The sequence below is a fragment of the Scyliorhinus canicula genome, chromosome 19, assembly GCF_902713615.1.
Source record: "Scyliorhinus canicula chromosome 19, sScyCan1.1, whole genome shotgun sequence".
NCBI classification, from domain to species: domain Eukaryota; kingdom Metazoa; phylum Chordata; class Chondrichthyes; order Carcharhiniformes; family Scyliorhinidae; genus Scyliorhinus; species Scyliorhinus canicula.
Genome location: NC_052164.1, coordinates 25,122,596 through 25,148,272, shown reverse-complemented (window position 1 = coordinate 25,148,272; position 25,677 = coordinate 25,122,596). Strand labels below are relative to the sequence as shown.

General features: G+C 43.7%; 1 protein-coding gene across 2 annotated transcripts in view; it reads left to right on the top strand.

The window, feature by feature from the left end:
• The window catches only part of hdac5 (histone deacetylase 5), a 204,508-nt gene that overhangs the window by 170,992 nt on the left and 7,839 nt on the right, over window positions 1–25,677 (top strand). Inside the window, exons 16-20 of one of the 2 annotated variants that reach the window (XM_038778838.1) lie at window positions 16,573–16,680; window positions 21,197–21,252; window positions 21,765–21,852; window positions 22,205–22,324; window positions 23,896–23,993. In XM_038778838.1, the coding sequence (XP_038634766.1) occupies window positions 16,573–16,680; window positions 21,197–21,252; window positions 21,765–21,852; window positions 22,205–22,324; window positions 23,896–23,993 (470 nt within the window). Of the gene's footprint in view, window positions 1–16,572; window positions 16,681–21,196; window positions 21,253–21,764; window positions 21,853–22,204; window positions 22,325–23,895; window positions 23,995–25,677 lie in introns of those variants that run through there. The other variant, XM_038778839.1, reaches the window with a different exon arrangement.

The following is a 25,677-nucleotide window of genomic DNA, read 5'->3' as shown; positions in this document are numbered from 1 at the left end:
TTCCTCATTTCCTTTAAATTGAGTTGATATTAAGTCGTTTAACATTAACTTTCAGTTCAGCAAGATAGGTTGCTGTGGAAAGACTTACTGTTGTCATCTGCTGCATTAAGCATGGTGTCAACAGCAAGAGAGAGCTCAGTAACAATTTTCTTTTAAAATTTCACACTCAAGCTTGCAGTGCAAACTAAACCTGAGCAAAGAAAGAATTGACAAAAACACATCAGACTAGAACTGGAAGATAAGCCTATGCAACGTTGGAGGGAAGCAAAAAACTATGACAGTGAGAGAGGTTAAATGTGGACTGAGTGAGAGCAGTTCTTTTTGTCAGAATTTGAAATAAATAAAAAACAGGAATAGATCATTGAAATCAGTCTGAGAATGAAGGATAGTCCTGAATGAAGCCACTGAAATTAATATGTAAAAAGACTTTTTGTTTGTAATATTTTTATTGCCATTTTCAGTTTTACAGAGTGAAACTTTTGTGTCGATAATTACATTTTGTACAGTTTGTGAAACTACTTTTTAAGTTTCTTCTGTGTTGTATTTTCTGTGATGAGAAAATTATTTATTTGCATTTTTGTCAGGAATGTTGCACTTTTCCTGTGTTGGAAGTGAGACGACAGGGTTGGGAATACATAGGTCACTGTCACCACCTCAGAGTAAAAATAAGTATTGTAAGTTCCAAATTGTTCCCAAGTATGACAAATGTTGTCAAATCTTTTAGGTGGATAGTTGCACTTGCACATTTCCTTTAAATCGAGTTGTTATTAAAGCTGTGTAACTTGCACCTCAGCAAGGGATCTATCGATTAAGCATGCTGCGGTGACTGAAAAGAGTCACTGTTGTCATTTTCTGTTTTAAGCACAATGTTGACAGCAACAGAATTCTGAAAGCTGAATTCTTAATTTGACTTTTCTCTTTCCACATGCACATGCTATGTATTTTCTATCTATAGTTTGCAGTTAAAATTTTCACCTGACAACTTTTTGCTACATAAAATTGTGGAGTACTCATATCCAATCTATTACACTCTCTATTGGTAGCATTGCTGTTTTACAGATTTTACAGATGATACTCTTCAATGTTGCTTTATTTAATACAAATAGTTCTCATGGCTGCATAACCCCAGTGTTTTTGTTTTCAAAATTGATGGGTTCCCTATAATGACTATGCATCATAATTAAATCCATGGAAATCATACTTAAATCCAATTTTATTTTGAGATTAAATAGTTTTATTAAATTGATCAGAAAAGATCCACCATTTTAATTCAAGTTGCTTGCACACCAACCCTTCACTCACCAACATAACATGATCCAAAGCCAACCTCCAAAGTGAGCATAGGGCATGCATTGTAGATTCTGTTGTGTTGTCCAGAAATAACTAAATAGCACTGGGGTGTAAAGAACATCTTTTAAAGGAAAATTAACAAAGCACAATTACGAACAGTGTTCATCAATTTAAGTTCGAAAACTGTTTTCCAGAAGTAGCAGCAATTTTGCAAAGGCAGTTCCTAATGATGCAGCTTCAAACATATGAAACAGATTATTTTGATTTTAAACCACATCACTTGCAGAGTTTCTCAGCTGAAAAATTGTGATGGATCTGTAGGACATCTGGGATGCAAACCGTGAACCCATTGCATGAGGCTTTGAAAGCCTTGAGGCTTTAGCACTTAAATATCTGCCAAGACATGAATAAAACTTTTAAAGTAGTTAAAATAATATAAAGTAATATAAATCTGGTATTTGGATTTTCTGGCATGGTTTTCAAAACTTCCTTCGAATGTGTTGCATGAAGCTTCCAGCTGAGCTAGCAATGTAATAGACCAGGCAAACTATAGATGGATTCAAATATGGTTTCATATGATTTTGCTTTCTTGAAATGCATCTCTTCCATAGTCTTTTCTCTTACTTTGTACTTTACTCACCATGCTTATCAGAACTCTACAAATGAGAGATGGCTCTTTCTAAATTTCAAGCTACAGCAGATGAGTTAAGTACAGTACAATTCCCTGTTGCACAGGATATTAACCAGAACCTAATTCCTCTGTCAACCGTGCCACCATACTATAAAATGAATTAGTAGGGTAGGTTCATAACATCTAAACTCTTTCTTGCCTTACAATAAAACATTCTATTTCTTTTATCCTCACTAAAAGTAAAATCCTAGTTCAAATCCTCATTACTACGATTCGGATATGCTAAGAAACATGCTAAATTATATGACGCATTTGCACATTCCAATTTCACAATGATATAGCCTCAGGTTGTGTTCTAAAATTGGACTGGATGTTTGCCAGTTTCATTACTTCACTATTGGTCATGTGCAAAGTTTGAAATCAGATGAAGGCAACAGAAATACAGTCAACATACCTATAAGGGAAAATAACATTTGTCTAAGTATATAGTTTTCAGTCTCTATTCATCGATTGCACTCAGGGTATAAATTATCAAAAGAGGATATTATAAGGACCCTGGGAGGCACAGTGAATTGATCATGGAAATGTTACAACACAGTACATCACAGCCCATAAACTAGACATTTTATAAATTCTGCGCAGCTTTTGTCCTCATTCCACCTCCAAATTTCGCACTATAGGGCGGGCTTTTCCGATGCTGAGGCTAAGTGCAGCGGATCCACGACATTATACATGGAAACAATCGCCGGTGCCCCCTCAGTGATGCTGCAACCGGTGAAGGGCTAGCAGCCATGCCACGTAAAACGGCTGGCCTCCACAAAATAAACAGCCAGAGAATTGCCAGGTCCGTGGCCGCGTGTGCTCACAGCGACAACATGCAGTGGTTGCGCCGTACAACATGGCGCCGGCTGTGCACGGACCAGACCTGCCAGATAGTGCTCCCCCCCCCCCCCCCCCCCCCAAGGCACCCCTCACCAGTCCCTCCAGCCCTCGTGAAACACCCCCTCTCCCCACCACACTGGGTTCCCGCACGGCTGGGATCACATGTCCCCTACGCCGTTGTGAACTTGGTCCTTCAAGGGTGAAGCATCGGGGCAGGGTCTTCAGGTGACGTCCTGAGGCCGTCCCAACGGCATGCGGTGCGCGCCACGATGACGCCATTTCTGAGGGGACAGGGACTGCGAAGCTTGATTTCTAAAACGGGATTCTCTCCCCGATTGCCGATTACGAAATCGGTGTCGGGAAACGGAAAATCTCGCCCACAGTCTAGTCCCACTCTCCCGCTTGCAGCTCTTAGCTTTCTACATCTCCCTCCCATTTTCTTTTCAGATTTAAGCTTCAACAATGGTTTCATGCCGGGAATTCAATATTCCAACCAGCCTCTCAGGGAAAAATAATCACACCTCTTGATTTTTTTTTAACATTTAAATTTGTCCACATTAGCTTCATGCTTACTATTGGAATCCGTTAGAGTTTATTTGATAAGATTTTGTAAGATTTATGTCCACTTACATCTATCACCTATCATCTTTGGTGAAAGATGTGCCAACATCTACATTGTATCCTTGCCTTTACTTTCCTGACGTTCATATAATGGGGTGGCCGAAACTGCAATCATGTTCCAACTATGGCCTTGCTAAGATTCAACATTATCTCCTTTATTTTCTATTCAGTTTTCACTTCAGTGACCTACCTGTATGTTGGAAATAAAGGCACCCCTCGGCTGTAATGCTTCATTTAAAGCCTTGCCTTTTAAGCTGTTTTTTTTTCTCTTTGTTACTTTCAAAATGTATAATGGTTGCACAGTGGTTAACACTGCTGCCTCACCCTGCCAGGGACCTGGGTTTGATTCCGAACTTGGGTGACTGCATGGAGTTTGTACATTCTTTCCGTGTGTGCGTGGGTTTCTTCTGGGTGCTCCGGGTTCCTCCCACAGTCCACAGATGTGCACATTAGGTGGATTGGCCATGCTAAATTGCCCCAATAGGTTAGATGGGATTGCTGGGTAGGCTGCTCTTTCGGAGGGTCGGTCCAGACTCCTACAGGTACCTGAATTTGTTTCCCCTTACCAATCCAAATTTCTCCTCCAGCTCCCTCAAGCTAGGAAAACTCCCCTCTATAAACATATCCCCATCCTCTCAATCCCTGCTCTCTGCCATCTCCGAAATCCCCTGCCATCCTTCCCGGGGCAAACCTGTGATTATTACAGATTGGAGACCAAGCCAGTGCTCCCTCTGCTCCTACATGTCTCCTCCATTGCCCCCAGACTCTCATTGCTGCTGCCACCACAGGGCTGGTGGAGTATTGTGCCAGCGGGAACGGTAGAGGCGCCATTATCAACGCCCCCAAGCTGGTGCCCTTACATGAAGCCACCTGCATACGCTCCCATGCCGATCCTCCCCCCACCATCCACTTCCTGATCATGGCTATATTCGCTGCCCAATAGTAGTTACTGAAGTTTGGCAGCGCCAGCCCGCCCTCTCCCCAGCTCTGCTCAAGCATCCCCTTTCTTTACTCGCGGGGTCTTGCACGGCGATACAAAGCCAGTGATCGCTTTGTTGACCTGTTTAAAAAAGGACCACGGAATAAAGATGGGGCGACACTGAAACACGTATAGGAATCTCGGGAGGACCGTCAACTTCACTGTCTGCACCCACCCAGCTAGTGACAACGGGAGTTGGGCCAGATTTAGCTTGTGCAGCCATTCCCATTCCCGCACCACTTGGATGCCTAGATACCTGAAGCTTCCCCAACCACCCTAAACGGCAGCTCCCCCAGTCGCCTCTCCTGTCCCCTTGCCTGGACCGCAAACATCTCACATTTCCCCATATTTAGTTTTACCCCAAAACCAGGCTAAATTCCCCCAGAATCCTCATGATTTCTTCCATCCCCTCTGCTGGGTCCGATGCATACAGGAGCAGGTCATCTGCGTAAAGCGAGACTCTGTGCTCCCCCCCCCCCCCCCCCCCCCCCCCCCCCTCCCCACCCCACCCCACGGGACCAGGCCCCTCCAACCCCTTGAGGCACTCAGTGAAATTGCCAGCGGCTCTATGGCTAATGCGAACAACAGTGGGGAGAGGGGGCACCTCTGTCTCATCCCCCGATGCAGCCTAAAATAGTCCAATGTTGTCCTATTCGTCCGTACGCTCGCCACAGGAGCCTGACATAGCAACCTGACCCAGTCAATAAAGCCCCGCCCAAATCCGAACCGTCCCAGTACCTCCCACAGATATTCCCATTCTACTCGATCAAAGGCCTTCACTGCGTCCATTGTGACCACTACCTCCACCTCCCTACCTTCTGGGGGCATCTTGATCACGTTTAATAGCCTTCTTACATTGGCCACTAATTGCCTTCCCTTAACAAATCCCATCTGGTCCTCCCCAATAACGTCCGGAACATAATCCTCGAGGACAAAATTTTGGCCAGCAGTTTGGCGTCCACATTCAATAGGGATATCAGTCTGTAGGACCCACACAGCTCCGGGTTCTTGTCCCGCTTCAGGATCAGCAAAATCGTGGCCTGTGACATTGTCAGGGAAGCACCCCTCTCTCCCTTGCCTCATTGAATGTCCTCCTCAACAACGGCCCCAATATCCCAGAGAACTTTTTATAGAACTCCACTGGGTACGCATCTGGCCCCGGGGCTTTACCCAACTGCATGGCCTTCGCTATCTCTTCCATCCCGATCGGGTCCCCCAGCCCTTCTACCAGCTCCCCGTCCACCTTCGGGAAATTCAGCCCCCCGAGGAAGTGCCTCATCCCCTCTGTTGGGGGTTCCGACCTATACAGCCTACTGTAAAACTCCTTAAACGCCGTATTCACCCCTGCTGAGTCTCCAACCAGGTTCCCATCTCCATCCTTTACTTTCCCGATCTCCCTGGCTGACTCCCTCCTAAGCTGCTGTGCAAGCATTCTGCTGGCCTTCTCTCCATGCTCATAAATTGCCCCCCTAACCTTTCTCAGCTGCTCCACCGCCCTCCCTGTGGTTAACAAGCCGAACTCAGCCTGTAGCCTCCGCCGTTCCCATAAAAGTCCTGCCTCTGGGGTCTCCGCATACCTCCTATCCATCTGTAGTATCTTCTTTACCAGTAGTTCCGTCTCTGCCCTGTCCACCTTCTCCCTATGGGCCCGTATCGAGATCAGCTTCCCTCCAACCACCGCCTTCAGTGCTTCCCAGACCACCGCTGCTGAAATTTCCCCCATGTCGTTGACTTGCAGGTAGTTCTGAATACATTTCCTCAGCCGCTCGCACACCTCTTCGTCAGCCAAAACATCTGACGCCCAGTGCGGGGCATGGTCTGCATCAATAACTGTGTTGAAGCCCCCTCCCATGACCAACTTATGCGAATCCAGGTCCGGTATCTTCCCCAGCATCCTCTTTATAAACTCCACATCATCCCAATTTGGCGCGCACACATTTACTAGTACCACCTGCACCCCTCCAATTTCCCATTGACCATAATGTATCGGCCTCTCGCATCCGTAACTATTCTTCCCGCCTCAAATACCATCCGCTTGTTGATCAGGATCGCGACCCCTCTAGTCTTAGAGTCCAGTCCCGAGTGAAAAACCTGTCCGACCCAACCTTTCCTTAATCTAATCTGGTCAGCTACTCTAAGGTGCGTCTCCCAGCATTACCACGTCCACTTTCAGTCCTCTCAAATGCGTGAATACGCGTGCCCTCTTGACCGGCCTATTTAGCTTTCATACATTCCAGGTGATCAGCCTAGTTTGGGGGGGGCTCATCGCCCCCCTTTGCCGATCAGCCATCATCTTTCTTGGGCCAGTCTCCAACCCGCGCCTCCACCGGCCCACCCCCAAGCAGCCTCCGGCCCCGACCTCCTTCCTGTCCCTCAACAACAGTCCCTCCCTCGTCAGCAGAACACTTCCCCCCCCCGTCCTCCCCCACACCCCTAGTAACAGCACAATGTAAATCGACCCCTTTGATAAGCCTGACATCTGCTCACCCCTACTATGCTTCCGTGAGCTAGCCCGCCCAGCTAGCTTGGTGGCCCCCACCCCGGCACCAGACATTCTCCCACCTATTGTTCCTCTTCTCTTCTCCCCCCCCCCCCCCCCCCCCCCCCCCCCCCCCCCCCCCCCCCCCCCCCCCCCCCCCCCCCCCCCCCCCCCCCCCAATGCGCACACATTCAAATCTCCAGTCCAGACTTCTGTTGACACCAAAATGTGTTTAGTTATGTTTGGGAGGTTCAAATCCATTAAATCAAAGCAGTCCCTGATATCAGAAATTACAATGCCACTCTGCTGCACCAATTTCTTGAATGCAAGATTTGATTACTAAAAAAGATACATCAATAATTTTTTTTAAATCCATGAGCTTTAATGCTTGCTTTCAATTAACGATATTAGGGTGAAGGGAGGAAAAAGTTTCAACCCCCGAGGCTGAGAATCTGATGATCACAAAATTTGGGCATGCTGTCAGATTTACACATCTGCATTGGGGAAGGGATTGAGAGAGTAATTTTTAGAGAGGTATTTTAAGCCATTCTAAAGTAGTCTCCCCAAAAATTAAATAGAACTCAACTTAAATTAGATTTTCCATTTGCTTAGGCCAGCATTGAATCAGAGGCCTTGCTTGCCTATATGGGGTTGACTTCATGGAAGTTCCATGAATAAGGACCCCTAAAAAGGTCAGAATTTTTTTTACCACATTTCAGTATTGCAGTATATTTTCACTATCAACTGTGGGTACTGTTTTAATGTAGGATCCATTTTGCACAGACCCATATTTTCCATATTCTGGCATAGAAAATTCCAAGATTCACGAACCTCCCAAGTGAAAAGCTCCTCCTCGTTCCTCCTAAATGATCAACTCCTCATCCTAAGATTATAATTCCTAGTTCACTCCAACCGGAGAAACAACTTTTCAACTTGCACACACAAGGTAGCACAAGCAGCAGTCAGAGAAGTAATCAATAACCTGTTTTAGTATGGTCGTTTGGCGGATAAATGTTTGCCACGGCACGAGAAGACTCCCTTACCCCTCTTTGAATAGTTCTGTGTGGTCTTTTGCGTCGTGATGGGATGTGCGTTTATTATAATCTTTATTATAATATTTCTAATCTCTATAAGTGTAACAGGTAGGCTTGCATTAACACTGCAACACTCGTTGCTACACTCCAGCGCCTGTTCGGATACATTGAGGGAGAATTTAGAATTCCGATTCACCTATCAAGTACGTCTTTCTGTACTTGTGGGAGGAAACCGGAGCGCGCGGAGGAAACACATTGAGAATGTACAGACTCCGCACAGACAGTGACCCAAGCCGGGAATCGAAACCTTTGGTCCCTGCCGCTGTGAAGCAATAGTGCTAACCATGGTGTTACCGTGCTGCCCTGTTTAATGATGCATCCAACGACAGCAACATCAAGGGCAGGATCTCTGAGAATACAGCTTATTCTACATTGGCCAAATATTGTTTGCAAATTCACCAACAGTTGTGAGTAAAGTATTGATAAGACTGCAGTGCAGGATGATCTGGAAAAAAAAGATTTTTTTTTTTTTAAAAAGGGAACTATTAAGATGAGAGCATAAGAAATAGGTGAAGGAGTCAGTGATAAGGTCCCTGAGCTCAACACCATTTAATAAGACCATGGCTGATCTTCCATCTCAACTTTACTTTTCTGCCCCGCTGCTATCCAGTGGTGTCAAAGAATCCATGAATCTCAGTCTTGAATATACTTAACTGACTGAACATCCACAGTATTCTCGGGTAAAGACTTCCAAAGATTGACAAACCTCTAAGTGAAGAGGTTTCTCCTCATACCAGTCCTAAATGCCTTACCCCTTATTCTGAGACTGTGGCCCCTTGTTCGAGATTCTCCGGCTAGGAGAAACCGCTCGTTAGCATCTACTGTAGCAAGCCCTTTAAGAATTTTGCATGTTCCAGTGAGATCACCCCTTGTTCCTCTTGGCTCCAGAGAAGGAAGGCCCATCCCACTCAGTCTCTAATCATAAGACAATATTCACACGCACAAATTAATCAAAAAGAAAGAAGTCAATCCAGGAAAATCAGCAAACTCTAGAGTTTGAATGCCAGTAGCCGTTATATTTGTGTCGGCAGGCATGAGCATGGTAATAGCTCTGCAGGTTGAAGATCAGCATTGAACTAATTGCAAATCTATACAATCATTTAAAACTACACCTGCACCTTAGAAACTGTGAGCAACTGCCAGGGTTGTCTGCTCCCTTGTTTCATTTTTTGCTGACTGGCTTTGCTAAGTATGCACTGCTGTCCTCTAGGGAGACTGCCCTTGAATCCAAACCCACTGTAGCTATCTAATATGAATTCAGGTGCGCTGCTTCATTTCTTGCCCAGAAATTGTTTCCTATATCCATAGTTATTATGCCACAAATGGCCTTCAGAAGGGTAAAATATTCATTTTAAATATTTCCAGGCTTTTTTAAAGGCTAAAAGATGTTTGCCCCATATGTGGCCACTTATCTTTAAATATCTGTATTCCTTTAAAGTTCCTTCATGGGGGGATGAGAGCAGAGTTGTAGGATAGTAAATTGCACAAGTCAGCATTTTAAGGACTGCTTACTCATACATCCCATCCCTATTCTCCCTTGATGAGTTTCCATGACCACTAATGATAGCTATAGGGAAATCATAGTTTAATTAGGCATTCGGGCAAACTTTGTTCAAAATGCTGTATCGTGGCCAAGCTCCAGGAGCTGATGCTATCCCATCTGAGGTCTATAATTGAAATTGCCCTGCGGTTAGGTGGTGCTTCTGGGTTACGGGGATAGGGTGGAGGCGTGGCCGTAAGTAGGTTGCTCTTTCCAAGGGTCTTGCAGACTTGATGGGCCGAATGGCCTCCTGCACTGTACATTCTGTGATTCTATACGCCTGGAGATAAATGCCTGGTTAAGAAGTTCAATGAACTCTTGCGTCCTATGAAGGAGTAAGGATCATCCCACAATAATACTAAGATGCCTCCATTAGCCACCTATACAAGCAGAAAGGAAGTCACTAGCCTTGCAACAATCATAGAGGAATCTCACTCTGCATCGCCGGCATATTCTATGCCAAAATCCTTCTGAACCACTTAGCGCAATATCTCAACCAAGATCTGCTACCAGAGGGTCAGTGCGGTTTCTGAAAAGACCGAGAAAACACTGATAATGGTGTTTGCAGTTAGACAATTCCCAGAGAAATACCAAAAAGAAAACATGGACCTCTAATCACATTCGTTGACTTAACCAGGGCTTTGACCGAGTTGGCTTTTAAGGTAATGGAGAAATTCAGCTGCCTGGAGAATTTATCAAAATGGTTTGAAGTTCCGTGACAGCATGCACACGCATGTCCTGGATGCTGGTGAGCCTTCTGACCCATTCCCTGTCACCAATAGAGTTAACCAGGGCTGCGTCCTAGCGCTTGCCCTCTTTAACTTTTTTTTTCTTTGTCGTGTGCTCTCTGATGCCTTCCATGATAGTGATCCTGACATCAAAATCAGATATCACATGGATGGGAAGCTGCTCATTTTGAATTGAGATCAAGTTCTCCTGGGACATATTTAACGGTTTCCTGTTCGCCAATGACAGTGCACTAGCTGTCGGTTCAGAGCTGGACATACAATGTAGCTTGCAATTGTTCTCCTAATGCATGAGACAACTTCAATCTTCGCAGCACAAAGAAAATTGAAGGGGGGGTGGTTGGATTTTAAGGCTCCCAATGTGCAGGAGATGGTCGGGGAAGGGGTAAAATAAGTAAACATATGAAACTCAACCCCAACTCACTGTGAACACACTTGTTCTAGTTTATCCACAAGTTTAGGGGTGTTTGAGTAATCCACTCTGTTAGAACGGCTCAATTTCTCAGATTTTGGGAGTGATTGAATTTAACAACTACAGATCTGGGTTTCCCACGGCTCAATTTCCTTGATGTTTTTAATTCATGGCCAAAGAAAATGTCAGTGTCAAAAGGCAAGCCTGCAGTTCCTGCGAACCAAAAGTTGATTTTACAATTGTAAAAACTATTGTGATATGTATTGAAATGCCACAGAACCCACCATGGATCAATAATGCAAAGACCACCTTATTCAAATTTATTAAGACTAAGCAAAGTAACCAACAGCAGATTTGAATAATCGATCATGATACTTCACTTGCGTTATTCCATCTGTTTAAAAGACTTCCAAAGCTTTTGCAAATCTCTTCTGTAATGTTGGACCAGACATCAAACTGAATCTTTTTTTGTTGCTGTAATTTGAACATGTGGCTTCCAAACACCAACAGCTGTCAGGTTTATTGCCAGTAAACAATGCCTATCAAAAATTGAAAGAGAGACAGTGGCACAATGACAGGAGATAGCTCACATACCATCTTAATCACCAGCAACACTTCACATTTGCTTTAATCAGGAGATGCTAATTATGACAATGCACATATGAGTAGCTTTTAAAACATAGGAACATATATGAACTAGGAGCAGGAGTGGACTATTCAGCCCCTCAAGACTGTTGCACCATTCAATAAGATCATGGCTGATCTGAATGTGCCTCAACTTCACTTTCCCGTCTCCCCCCCCCCCATAACACCTGACTTCCTTGTCGATAAAAAATCTAAAATTCTGCCTAATCTAATATTCAATGACTCCTACCCTGAGGAAGCAAAATCCACAGTTGAATGGGAGACTTCTTATTTTTAATCTGTGTGTTCCTAGTTCTAGCCTTGCCAATATGTGGAACCATCCACTTGCCATCCATCCTGCCAAGTCCCCTCAAGATCTTAATAAAAATGGAAAATGCTGGAAAAGCTCAGCAGGGCTGGCAGCATCTGTGGAGAGGGAAACAAAGGTTGCTGTCTCATGAGAATTTGCTCCCCCTCCACTTAAAAGAAATGCATCTGAAATTAAGAACTGACAACTTCAGAAATTAGATTCAGGTGCACCGAAGTTGTACCACTCTTAACCATCTTTTTTTAATAAATTTAGAGTACCCAATTTTTTTTTCCCCTATAAAGGGACAATTCACCTAACCTGCACATCTTTGGATTGTGGGGGGTGAAACCCACGCAGATACGGGGCGAAATTCTCCGACCCCCACAGGATCGGAGAATCGCCCGGGGCCGCCGAAAATCCTGCCCCACCATGGCAGAGATTCTCCGCCACCCAGGAATTGGCGGGGGCGGGAAACACCACCCGCCGCTGGGAGGCCTCTCCCGCCGCCGTGGTTTGAACTACCTCTGGTGGCGGCGGGATCGGCGGCGCGAGCGGGCCCAGGGTCCTGGGGGGGCGCGGGGCGATCGGACCCGGGGGGTGCCCCCACGGTGGCCAGGCCCGCGATCGGGGCCCACCGATCGGCGGGCGGGCCAGTGCCGTGGGGGCACTCTTTTTCTTCTGTCACCACCACGGCCTCCACCATGGCGGAGGCGGAAGAGAATCCCCCAGCGCACATGCGCCGGTGGTGACGTCAGCGGCAGCTGACACACCGGCGCATGCGCGAACCGGCGAAGGCCTCTCGGCCAGCCCGGGCAGCGGGCGTCAAAGGCCGCTGGAGCCGGTTTGGGCGCCAGTCGGTGTGGTGCCAATTACTCCGGCTTGGGCCTAGCCCCTCATTGTGAGGGCTTGGCCCCTAAAGGTGCGGAGAATTCCGCACCTTTGGGGAGGCCCGACGCCACTCCGCTACACCGGGACCCCCCACCCCGCCGGGTAGGGGAGAATCCCGCCCACGGAGAGAATGTTCGAACCCGGGTCCTCAGCGCTGCAGTCCCAGTGCTAACCACTGTGCTGACTCGTGACCATTTTGTCCAATTGCCAGTACACCATAACATTTGAACTCCACTGTCTCTCAATTAATTTGTCTATTTAAAATTATATTTTCCATGCAATATTGAATAGTGTTTGGGTTCAATAACTCTTACCAACTTGCTTATGCACTGATACCAAGTTTGACAGAAATAATTATCTCCGTATTGAGGTTACATAGTTTTTGAGCTGCCTTTCTCTCATTTATAAATAGCAGTCAAAAGTAAAGATAACAATGTCCAGGAAGCACAAAAGTGTCAAATGAGGAAAGGAACATATTCATAATGTAAATTAACTAGATACCCTGGAAGTTTGTCCCTTTTATCTTCAGGAGGACTTGATAAACTTGGAGATTTTTCCTTGGGAAATTAAAGGATTAGGCGGAGTCCACAAAGCAATGGTTTACGGAAATAAAGTATTTGATGGTTTTTTTCATGTTTCATGCTTTATATTCTAATAAATTAAAAGCTCGATGATTTATCTCTGCACACTGAAACAAGTTATGTTTTATCAGGCAGGTTTATAGTGTGTTATAGCGCCTGGAAACACACCTCTATCGAACGGCACTCGGGCTAGATAGGGGGCCTCATTGGGGAACTTGTGACGAGGCTGCACAACGCCCCGTTTTGTGCATTGAGGAGCTCCACTCGCCAGAACTCCTCAGTGTAGTGAGAGATCGGCTCGTCCCTGATACAACCCCCAACCAAGTCCCAAATCACTGAGGGGTTCCCCGCACCCCTCAACCCCCATCCCCCAGGGCACCTCCCGCCCGATCACCACCGCGTGACAAATGTCAACCCTGGGATTACCACCTGGGAACTGCCAGGCTGGCACCCAGGTGGAACTGCTAGGGTGCCAGGCTGGTGGCACTCTGCCCAAAGGGCATGCACCTGGAGACCTCTGATCCCCTGGGAGACACCCACGACTGCCATTCCAGTTGGTCCCTATTTGTGGAGACATTACTGAACAGTGCTTGCCCAAGGTCTCTGAAGCGTAGGGAATAGATCCCAGCACCTGGGTGCCTCAGGAAATTTAACATTAGAGTACAACTAGCTGTCTTGCTGTAAATTTGCCAAAGCGTTATCCCGTCCACAATGGCGGGATTTACACACAACATCTCGCGAGATTGCGTTAGATCTCGAGAGGCGTTGCGAGCCCTATAGATCCTAGGAGTGGGCTCTCCCTGCTTCTATCTGCCACATTGCAGCGCGCCACTTTTCGGGTGCAGCGTGGCTGAACGATCACGCCTTATGTCTTTGTTTACATATGAAAGGAACCAATAGGCATGAGTAAAACATGTCTTTGTTTCCCCTTACTCAATCTGGCAGGCGGTGCATTTCCAGCTGTGAATGTGTACTTGCTTCTTGCCTGCCATAGTGAGGACTTAATTAGTAGTTCTAGTCATGTCTTGAAAGCATTGTTCCTCAAGCTTGAGTTAGGCTTCACTGGGACATTGCAGCAGGCCAAGGGCATATTCTGCCAAGCAATCACCCAGCCTGCGTTTCGTCTCACCATTATAGAGAATACTGCATTATGACAGCGAATATAAATCTCTGCTTCACCTGAAAGAAAGTGTCTAAAAATAATTTAGTGGAACAAACGGGACTATTGACAAGATGGTAGGCAACAGTGCTCTAGATTGTCCTTCATTATCCATATTTTTCACTTTAGTTAGTAAATATCAAACCTATTTCTTGAAACACTACCTCAGTAAATTTTTTGAAAAGTATTTTTTTCAGAATAAACTTTAGTTACTCTGCCTTCCGTTTTCAGATTTCCTGGACCAGAGAGCATGATGATAACAACTCAAATCCATTAGTTGATGGGGCTCTCAACCATATCTGACCCGTTTCCTGGATTTCAGCCCTCATCCCTTCTCCTCCCTCCTAGAACCACAATAGGGTTCTCCTTGTCCTCATCTACACGCTCCCATCCCCCGACCAGTCTCCCTATTCAAATGAATTATTTTCCACGCTGATAATGCAGTTTTCTCTATATTGAGGACACTAGAGGCACACTGGGTGACTGCTTTGTGGAACACCTCCTCTCAGTCCACAAACATAACCCTCGACCATACGATTTGGGGGGGGGGGGTCTGAATTGGGTCCTATCTGCCATTGTAATGTCCCACAGATTCTTTCCAATTCCAATCCATTGTTTCCGTCACCACCTGTCAGCTCATTCTGTTTGATTACCCTGATTTTATTTCCCATCTGGCCACTCACTCTGACAGAATTAGACTGTTTGCAGCTTCACTGTCCAATTTTGCTCCTGCCTGAGCTTCCAATCTCACATCCCCTCAGAACAAAAAGACCGCCTGTTCTCATATTAGTTCCTCAACTCACCAGATGTTGCAACTCTCAACCTTGATTTTGTTACCTTAACACTGAACCATTCTAATACTGTCCTGCCTGGCCACCCATCCTCAACTTTTATTCTACTTGCAGCAAGTCACTTTTGCCCATCACCTACTTTCTGACCTAGATTGGCTTTTAGTCCACCAATGCCTCAAATATAAAATTCTCATCATATCTCTTCATGGTCTTGCTCCTGCCTATCTCTGAAGCATCTGCCCTATTAATTGTGTAACAATTGGGTATTTAATTGTATTCCGGTGCTGGGAATTAATTAGGAATTCATATAGGGGCAGCGGATTAGTTAGCTCAATTGGCTGGACTCCTGGTTCACGATGCGGAGCAACACCAACAGCATGGGTTCAATTCCTGTACTGGCTGAGGTTATATAGAACATGGAAGATACAGTGCAGAAGGAGGCCAATCGGCCCATCGAATCTACACCGACCCACTTAAGCCCTCACTTCCACCCTATCCCCGTAACCCAATAACCCCTCCTAACGTTTTTGGTCACTAAGGGCACTATATCATGGTCAATCCACTTAACCCGCACGTCTTTGGACTGGGAGAAAACCGGAGCACTCGGAGAAAACCCACAGAGACACGGGGAGAAGGTGCAGACTCTGCACAGACAGTGACCCAGCGGGGATTCGAACCTGACACTGTGAAGCCACAGTGCTAGCCACTTGTGCTACCGTGCTGCCCAATCTATGAAGGCCCCGCCTTCTCACCCTTTCCCCTTGCCTGAGTTGTGGTGACCGTCAGGTTGAATCACCACCAGTCAGCTCTGAAAAGGGAAGAGCAGCCCATTGCCTTCTGGGTCTGTGGTGTCTGTCATTTCACATAGAAGCAGTCTGATATCCTGGTTATTGGGTTTTGGAAGTACATGGTTGTAATGTGTATTTTTCCATTTGAAAGCTGATGAAGTGAATAATGGCCAAGCTGCTATTTTTTAAAATAAATTTAGAGTACCCAATTTTTTTTTCCAATTAAGGGGCAATTTAGCATGGCCCATCCACCTACCCTGCACATCTTTTTGGGTTGTGGGGGTGAGACCCACGCTGACACAGAGATAATGTGCAAACTCCACACGGAGAATGTCCCGGGGCTGGGATCGGACCTGGGTCCTTGGTTTGCTGCAATAGAATATATAAGGCTTACAAGCCCCCAATATCCAATTTTAACATCCCCCACACCTTCACTCCACCATTGATGACTGTGCCATCCGCCATCTTGGCCTTGTGCTTTGAAATTTCCTCCCTGAACTTCTTTACTATTTTTCCTTCTTTAAGACCCTCCCCCAAACCTTTTCCTTGAACCAAACACCTGGTAAGCCATCCTGACATCTCCTTCTTTGCTCCGTGTCAATATTTAGTTGATTGCACACCTGGAAAGTTTTCTTGCACTACAGGACTATATAGATGACAGTTGTCGTTACTTTAAGATGAGCAAATTTCACCAAATTGATTGATTGTGGAACTTGTAAATGTGGTTGGAAAGTAAGATTTATTTTTTTCTTTTCAGGTGGACAGTGACACTGTGTGGAATGAAATGCATTCCTCTAGTGCTGTTCGCATGGCTGTTGGCTGCGTCGTTGAACTCTCATTCAAGGTGGCTGCAGGGGAGCTCAAGGTGAGACCAAGAACATTGCACCTATTAGAAGCATCTGGCACGTTATTGGAAATTCACATTGTATCAAGTAAATACACCACTTATAAAGAACAGAATGTCTCAGTCGAAAGATTGCAAAACATGACTAGCATATATCTATATATAAATAGAGCTTTCAGCAGAAGTAATTTCTAGCTCCACCGATATGCTTCTTAAAAAAAATTACATTCCAATATAATTTACTGAAAAATCAGGCTCCCGTTTGAAAACGTTTTCAATCAAGGTCCAGCTGAAGAGCTGTTCAGAGGAATTGATTCTTTCCCCTGTTAATGACTCTCTTGTAACTGAGCGCCAAAATGTGTGGCAAATGCCCCAAGATGGCTTGAAAATGTTGTTTGCCTCTCCCATTGCTTGCTATTGGCAGTTGTATATCTTTATGCCCCAGGTTATCAAAAGAAATGCTTGATGTGGAGGAAAACATTGGTGTAAGCATGTGCGTCACTGTTTAATAGCTTCATACACCAGTATCCAGTGGCATTGCACCACCCCTCTAATGACTAATTTTACAAACCTCCATATAAACATTGCAAAAACATTCTTAAAACGGGATAATTGTTTAACAAAATTTTAAGCTGCAGCTTTTAATCTCAGTATGTGTTGGCAGAACTCCCATTGGGCATTCATAACATGATTTCACTATTTAATCCTAAGCAGGGGAACACACAATTTTGATATATTATTTATATAATTAAATAAAACTTTTCAAGGGATGATGACCTAACTTGGCATTATTGAGACACACCTAAAAATCAGCACTTCAGTGCAAAAGACAAGACTGAAGCATTTATAACCATCTTCAGCCAGATCCACCTCAGCCTCCTCTTTGTTGTGTTCTGTGTGATGGTCGTTGTAATGAGATACACGGAACATATAGTTGTTAAACTAGAAAGGTGATTTATTAATAAATACGTGGAAAGATAACTAACATCTGACTATACAGACAATAACTACTAAATTAATTCAGTGAATTCTACTGGAACTACTCTTAAGTGCGACTATGCTCTTGTACGTCCTACTACCAACTTGCAGGTGTCTCTGGTCACGTGATGGATGTCTGACGCCACTGCTAGTTGGAGGTGGTACCAATACCATGTGCACAAATATACAACTATATGCATTTATATGTACATGCATATCACCACACCCACGAGGCCCCCAACATCCCAGATATCACTCTTCGATTAATTCCTGGTAATATCAATAAACAGTGGAAGGCACTGGACACTGCAAGGGCTCTGGGTCCTGACAACATTCCAGCAGTATTATTGAGGACTTGTGCTCCAGAATTAGCTGTGCCACGAGCCAAGCTGTTCCAGTACAGCTGCAACAATGGCATCTACTCAGCAATGTGGAAAATCGCCTAGGTATGTCCTATCTATAAAAAACAGGTCACGTGGCAATTACACAGCAATAACCTACTCAGTGATGCTGAGTTTGGATTCTGCAGGTTCATTGGGCTCCTGACCTCATTACAGCCTTGGATCAAACATGGACAAGATAATTGAATTCCAGAGGTGAAGCAAAAGTCACTACTCTTGACATCAAGGCAGCATTTGACCAAGAGTGGCATCGATGAACCCTTGTAAAATGTCAGTCATTGGAAATTAGGGGGAAAGCCCACCATGGTTGGACAGAGGGAGGTGCTTGTTGGAGAGCAATCATCTTTACCCCCACCTCCCAGGGCAATGCTCTGGGAGTTCTTCAGGGTTGTATCCTAAGCTCAACCACCTTCACCTTCAATGACTTTCCCTCCATCATAATGTCAGAAGTGGGGATATTTGTTGGAGATTGAATGATGTTCATTTTCATCACAACTTCTCAGATACTGAAGCAGTTTATACCTGCATGTAGCAAGACCTGGCAGGCTTGGGTTAATGAGTAACAACTTATATTCGCACCACACAAGTGCGGGGCAATGACCATCCCTAGCAAAATAAATTTTAACCCTCTCAACATCATTACCATCACTGAATCCTCCAGCATCCAAATCCTGAGGGTTACCATTGACCAGAAACATGACAAATACAATGGCTAAGAGCAGGTTGGAGATTGGAAACTCTGTAGCAAGTAACTCATCTCCTGACTTCCAAAACTTGTCCGTCATCTATAAGGCACAAGTCTTACGGAGTCTAGTAGAATAATCTCCACTTGCCTGGATGATTGTAATCCCAATAGCACTCAAGAAACTTGACACCATCCAAGACTGAGTCACCTGTTTCATCAGCACCCATCCACTGGCTTAGACAATCACTCCATCCACCACCGACACACATTGGCAGCAGTGTATCATCTACAAGATGCACTGTAGCACCTCACCCAGCCTCCTTCAAAAGCACATTCCAAACCCACAACCTCTACAACCTAGAAGGACGAGGGCAGTAGATGAACACCACCAAGTTTCCCTCCACGCCACACACTTCCCTGCCTTGGAACAATATGAAATGAAATGAAATGAAAATCGCTTATTGTCACGAGTAGGCTTCAATGAAGTTACTGTGAAAAGCCCCTAGTCGCCACATTCCGCCGCTTGTCCGGGGAGGCTGGTACGGGAATCGAACCGTGCTGCTGGCCTGCTTGGTCTGCTTTAAAAGCCAGCGATTTAGCCCAGTGAGCTAAACCAGCCCCATATCGCTGTAGACAAGGGTAGACAATATCGCTGTTCCTTCAACCTTGGAATTCAAACCTGGAGTTCCCTTCCTTAGCACCGTGTGTGTAATAATCATAATCTTTATTAGTGTTGCAATTAGGCCTACACTACAATGAATGTTCTGTGAAAATCCCTAGTCGCCATGTTACGGTGACTGTTTGGATAGACCAAAAGAGAATTCAGAATGTCCAATTCACCAAACAAGCACCTATTTCGGGACTTGTGGGAGGAAACCCACACAGACACAGGGAAAACGTGCAGACTCCACACAGACAGTGACCCAAGCTGGGAATCAAACCCAAGTCCCTGGTACTGTGAAGCAACAGTGCTAACCACTGTGCTATTGTACCTACTCCAGGTGGACTGCAGAGGTTCAAGAAGGGGCTCACCACCACCACACTCTCAAGGGTAGATAGAGTTGGGCAACACATGCTAACCTTGTCGGTGGTGCTTACATTCCATGAAAGAATTAAAAAGTGGTGCATATTTAATTAGATTAATGGGTCCATAAAATTGATATTTTGCCTTGTTGAGAATAGTTTAATTTAATGAGGTAAATGTTGGAGCCAGCGTCACAGCCAAGTCCTTCAGTTTTTTGACTTTAGGGACCAATATTCTTGTAACACCTTTTGCTGTAGCTCCAGCAAAGTTTATTTGTCGAAGTGTTTCCAGTGCTGTTGCAAAATATTACTCTTCGTAGCAATAAATAACATTTAAAAAGAAGCATACTTAAAAGCATAGTTAGCATTACAGTTTTATTAGCATGGTATTGCAGTCGTTTAACAACTTGACTTTAATCAAATCGCGATCAACAAGCACATTAGCACATCATTTAACGATAAGCATGAAAATAACGGACTGGAAAGGACAAGGCTGATCTATCCATCCAGCCTGCCCAATACCATGCAAACATAGAAAATAGGAGTAGAAGTAGGACACTTGACCCCTCGAGCCTTGTCCGTCATTCGATAAGATCACGGTTGATTTGTTTGTGATTCAAGTTCTACAATCCCGTCTGCCCCCAATAACATTTAATTCCCTTGCCTAACAAAACTCTATCCACCGCTGCCTTAAAAATATTCAGTAACCCCGTCTCCACCGCCTTCTAAATCAGAGTTCCAAAATCGCACAGCCCTCGGATAAAAAATATAATCTCTGTCCTAAAACCGTGGCCCCTAGTTCTGTACTCGCCTACTAGTGAAACATCCGTTCCACATCCACCTTGTCAAGACCGCTCAGGATCTTTTATCTTCAATCAAATCTCCCCCTCACGCCTCTAAACTCCAGTGGAAACAAGCACAGTCTGTCTCACCTTTCCTCTCACCTTTGACCATGCAAAAAGAGAGTGCATTTAAAGTCAATAAATTATGCCACAAGTGCCTTACTTTTCAGTCAAAGCTGCAGCGCCGTGAAAATTACTTGAACTGCAAGAAAATAGCAAGTATCATTGATTTTAGTGGTGGGGCGGAGTTATAATTACCATCTGAATTGTTTTTGGTGAGTGGGTGAGCATAATGGTGAAGTTCCATGAAAATATGAAGAGGAATGATTAATAGTGTAAGTCACCTACTCTATAATTTCTTTCTTCTGCACCACTCAAGGATTCCTATGCTGTAGCTGCATCATTACAGTGATGCAGGTCCCCGGGAAAACCTGAGGCCCAGTGTCTTGTGATGGTGTGTTTCCTGCCCTGCAATTAAACAGCCTTTTTTTTTGTCATTTGTAGGAAATTAATCTGCTGGGTGTGCAAATGAATTTTCATAGGAATTGAGGTATACCATCTGTGTAAAATACAAGTTCAGGATTTACATTTGATTTTGTTTTACGCAGAATGGTTTTGCTGTTGTCAGACCACCAGGACATCATGCAGAAGAATCCACTGCAATGTAAGTTCATACCAAGAATAAAACATAAATTGCCCATATTAAATTAATTTCTTATAGGTCACACCACCTTCTGACTTATTTTCTCAAAAATTGTCTTAATAGAACAATACATGCACAAAGCTAAACTAATATATCTGCACACATAATGGCAGCATTATTCACTTGTGAAATAAAAAGCAAATTGCTGGATAACTATGTTAATTATTACATTTTGGATTGCAACGGTTCAATTTATTTCCCACTCAAGACACCAGAAGTAGATGGATTTGAAAAAACTTATTGAAGTTTAAATGCAAGTTTCTTAAAAATATATAGTATTTTAATTTTTTTAAAGTAGATTGGTGTGGCAATTTTTAGAAAACTTGCAAACATTTTGACAACTTGATGTTTATGATCTTCAAATCAGTTGTTTTCTTCTTGTCAGTACATAATCTAGAACTCTACCAAACAAAGTAAGAATCATTACCTATTGATTAAACTTACTTTCCTTCTTTTTCATTTTTCTCTTCTAGGGGATTTTGCTTTTTCAACTCGGTGGCAATTTCTGCCAAACTACTTAGGCAAAAACTTAACGTTGAAAAAATTTTAATTGTGGATTGGGTATGTATTGCATTCTGCCAAAAATGTTACATGCAAACATAAAAATTCGCCGACTTCTTTGTGTTGGTTGCAGTTTAAGAATTAATGCCTACTTTTGGATCCGGAACAATGGTGTTCAACTTAAATTTCACTTTGAGAATTTCCGAAGGAATGATTTAATCTTATGGCGTACTTAGATCTAAATATCTAAATTCTCAAAGCCTAAGGCAACATTTCCCAACGCAAAGAGTGCGTGACCTGGCTTGGCTAATTAAAAAGTAATTTGTAAGAAGAGTCAGGAAATTAATGAGAAGAAGATGTTGCTTTATTTTTATGCTTTTGAAACTGATATCTTTGTTTCCATGACTTGTAGGATATTCACCATGGAAATGGTACACAGCAGGCCTTTTACAGTGACCCTAATGTGTTGTACATTTCTCTTCATCGGTATGATGATGGAAATTTCTTTCCTGGCAGCGGTGCCCCAGATGAAGTGAGTTATTGGCAGCTACTAAAGGTTTGGTGCTTATTAACCATTTGAGTATAATGTCTCCTTGGGCTCTGGGTTACTGTCCTTGTGGAGTTTGCACATTCTCCCCGTGTTTGCGTGGGTGTCGTCCCCACAACCCAAAGATGTGCAGGGTAGGTGGATTGGCCACACTAAATATTGTCCCTTAATTGGAAAAAATGAATTGGGTACTCTAAATTTCTTTTTTTTTTAATAAAATAATGTCTCCTTGGAAAAATTCAAAACACACATGTCATCTAACCAACAATCTATGTTTCTCACCTTCCTCTGCTTCAATGTCCTAAAGTAACATGGTTTTAAAAATGGGCAAGGCACCATTCCTACTCATAATTAAAATTAATTGAGAGTTTTTAAAAATCCACTGTCGGTTTTGTATAATCTTCATAATATTTCATTAGTAAATACACTAGAAGTAGTTTAATTTATAACTTATACATAAATATATTATTTTATAATTATGCAATTGCCTTTTAGTTATTTAAAGGTTGCATCTATTAAGATCGTTATACTTTCAAGTTTATGGAATTTAGCTTTGTGGCCATTTACATAAAGAGTTAAAAATTTACCGCATTCTCCACTTAAATTAATAACAGATCCTGGAGCAGGTACACTGTGTGGTGCTGCCACAGCACCCAACTCTGCATCTCCCCTCTACACAGATTAGCAATATCTGAGAAAGGCTGCTGACAGATGCACAACGTACATCTGTCCTTCACATACAAATGCTATTTGTGTTATCATTAAGCTTGTGCCCCTGTTTTTACAACGATAACACTGCAGTCACAATTAATACTGACGTCTACAAATTCTAGTGTGCTCACAGTTATCCCCTGATTTTAAATTGTGGGTTTTCAAGCAAACTGTGTTTCAGCTCATAGTGGCCTAAATTTGACATGTGAACCACAAATATAGAGTGTCCAAATCTTGCTCCATTTGATCTTAACCACCACAAACAGGCTTTACCCAAGCTGAGAATCTGTCGGCCAAGTAACTTTGTGTAAGATCCACAGCTTGAGTAGAAGTCCCGAGTCAAATGCATATCATGATACGACAATACTGTGATGCACAATAGTTCAGATACCTACCAACCCCCAGGAGTCTGATCCCTTTTAGCAGTAGGCGTGTGCTGGTACATACGATTTAGCTAGAACATGTATTTTTTGTGGGCGATCCACAGTGGTTGCTCTGACTTCCTCACATACTTAAGTAAAAGCAATAAAGGGGAATAAAGGCTGGCCTTGCCAACAACGGTTACATCCCACAAACAAATGTAAAGAAGATACACCAGAAAAATGCAACCAGCTTGCCTCTTAATCAACTTTGTATTTCATTTTGTTAAGCATAGTGTTGGGCCCAAGGCAATAAGTGAAATAGGCTGTAATGTTTTAACCTCGCTGGTATCCATGTCTTCCTTAGAGCTCGAAGAATGGTTATACTCGGTGTCCATTAAACAAAATATTACATCACTTGCATATGATTTCTTTCAAAGTTTTGTTAACAGACTTCCTTGTTTTGTTTAATGATTTTTTTTAAAGGTTGGGACAGGACCCGGAGTAGGATTCAATGTCAATATTGCTTGGACAGGTGGTGTGGATCCCCCTAATGGAGATGTCGAGTACTTGACAGCTTTCAGGTGAGTTTTTCTTACATGGAGTAATTGTGTGAAAACCAGTTCTGATGAATTTAGAAGATAATTTCTGTCGCTAATAACTACACTTGACATTGTTGCATTTTTCTCAGGACCACCCCCCCCCCCCCCCCCCTCTCTCTTTCTCTCTTTCTCTCTCTCTCTCTCTCTCTCCCACATCAACTACATGCCATCTTTTGTTTATTCATGGCCCTCTGGATGTAACAGTTTTCCAGTAAAATACCAGTGCAACTAAAATGGAAACAAATTCATTAAGCAAAACACAAAAAAAGCTTTAATTTCAAAGCCCGAAGGTTAAATATTGATTGATTGCAGCAATTAAGTTATTTTTCTGAACCTCATAATTATTTTACTTGCAGTGAAATCAGGCTTAGAAATATTGCTTCAGGTGTTCACCTGCATGTAATTAGCACTGCAGCAATTTTAACTGGCGTAGCTGAGATCTGGGATTGTTAGCTGTGCAAGTTGTGTGTTTAGGCCAGTGCCAGTCTAATAGTTTACTCTCAAAAGAACTATCAACTTGATTTTGGGGGAAGAAAATCCAATAATGCGCAGGCAGAAAAATATGATAGCATTCAGGAAAACATTTTATTCAAAGGAACTAACATTTGGGGAAGGGGGCTTCCAGGAAATGGTCAAGAGCCTCAGGCAGCATAACACTAAACAGACTAGAAGCCAAATTTCCTTGCTTGCATGCTACAGGGTCAGGCTGGAGTTGGATCAGATAATTGAATATAATGAATTCCAGAAGGCTGCCCTTTTTCCTTTTTGCATACCCAGCATATCACAAATTTTGTAGACTTAGGTTCGTTCTTACACTTGTGTAGTTCCAGCTGCTGTCTTTGAGGCCATCATTGTTTGATGTTAGAAAATTATCCCTGTGCTGTTTTCAATCATTGAGTTCAGTTGACTTTTACTGACTTTAAAGGCCATATGTCTGCTGTTTTCTTGTTTGCAAACAAAAAAAGGTGCAAGCATCGCTACGCTTATATCAAGGACTTGAGTAATGATGGCAAACAAACTGCAATTTTACAACATTATTTTGAACTGGTGCAAGAAGTTGCTTGGGTTAAAGGGCTACTTTTCTTAGACTTCACAGCATTTATTGCTAATTCTCAGCTCATTGCATACACTGCTATTTGTACTGTTGCTGAAAATACTACTTGTTATAAGGACCCTGGGTGCGATCTACCCAAATGGGAACAGAGTCCCGTAGCAAGTGTAATTACCTAGGTGCTTCCCAGCTGTGTCACTCTAATATGCAGATTTGTTAAAAGAGATCCCACCCACAATGGGCGGATTCACATTGCGACGTCCCGCAAGATCGCGTTAGATCTCGTGAGGCATGGCAAGCCGGGTAGATACTGGAAGAGGCATCTACCAGCTACGCCACGCTGCCCTTCGGGCGCAATGTGATTGGTAGATCACGTCCCCTGTATTTGCCATCAGAACTTCTATGTTGACCAGAAGTGACCAAGATTTTGATAACCTTGGATGATTGGAACCTACAGGTCAGCTGAGCAGGATGAGTTTCCGCTGTGTTTGGTATTGAGTATTCTGTGCTTCCTAAAGAGAGAGTATGATATAAGTGCATAGGTACACATTTCGTTGGTTGAAATATCTTAATGATTTCTATCAGAGCTGTTTATTCTGTTAATGTGAAATCCTC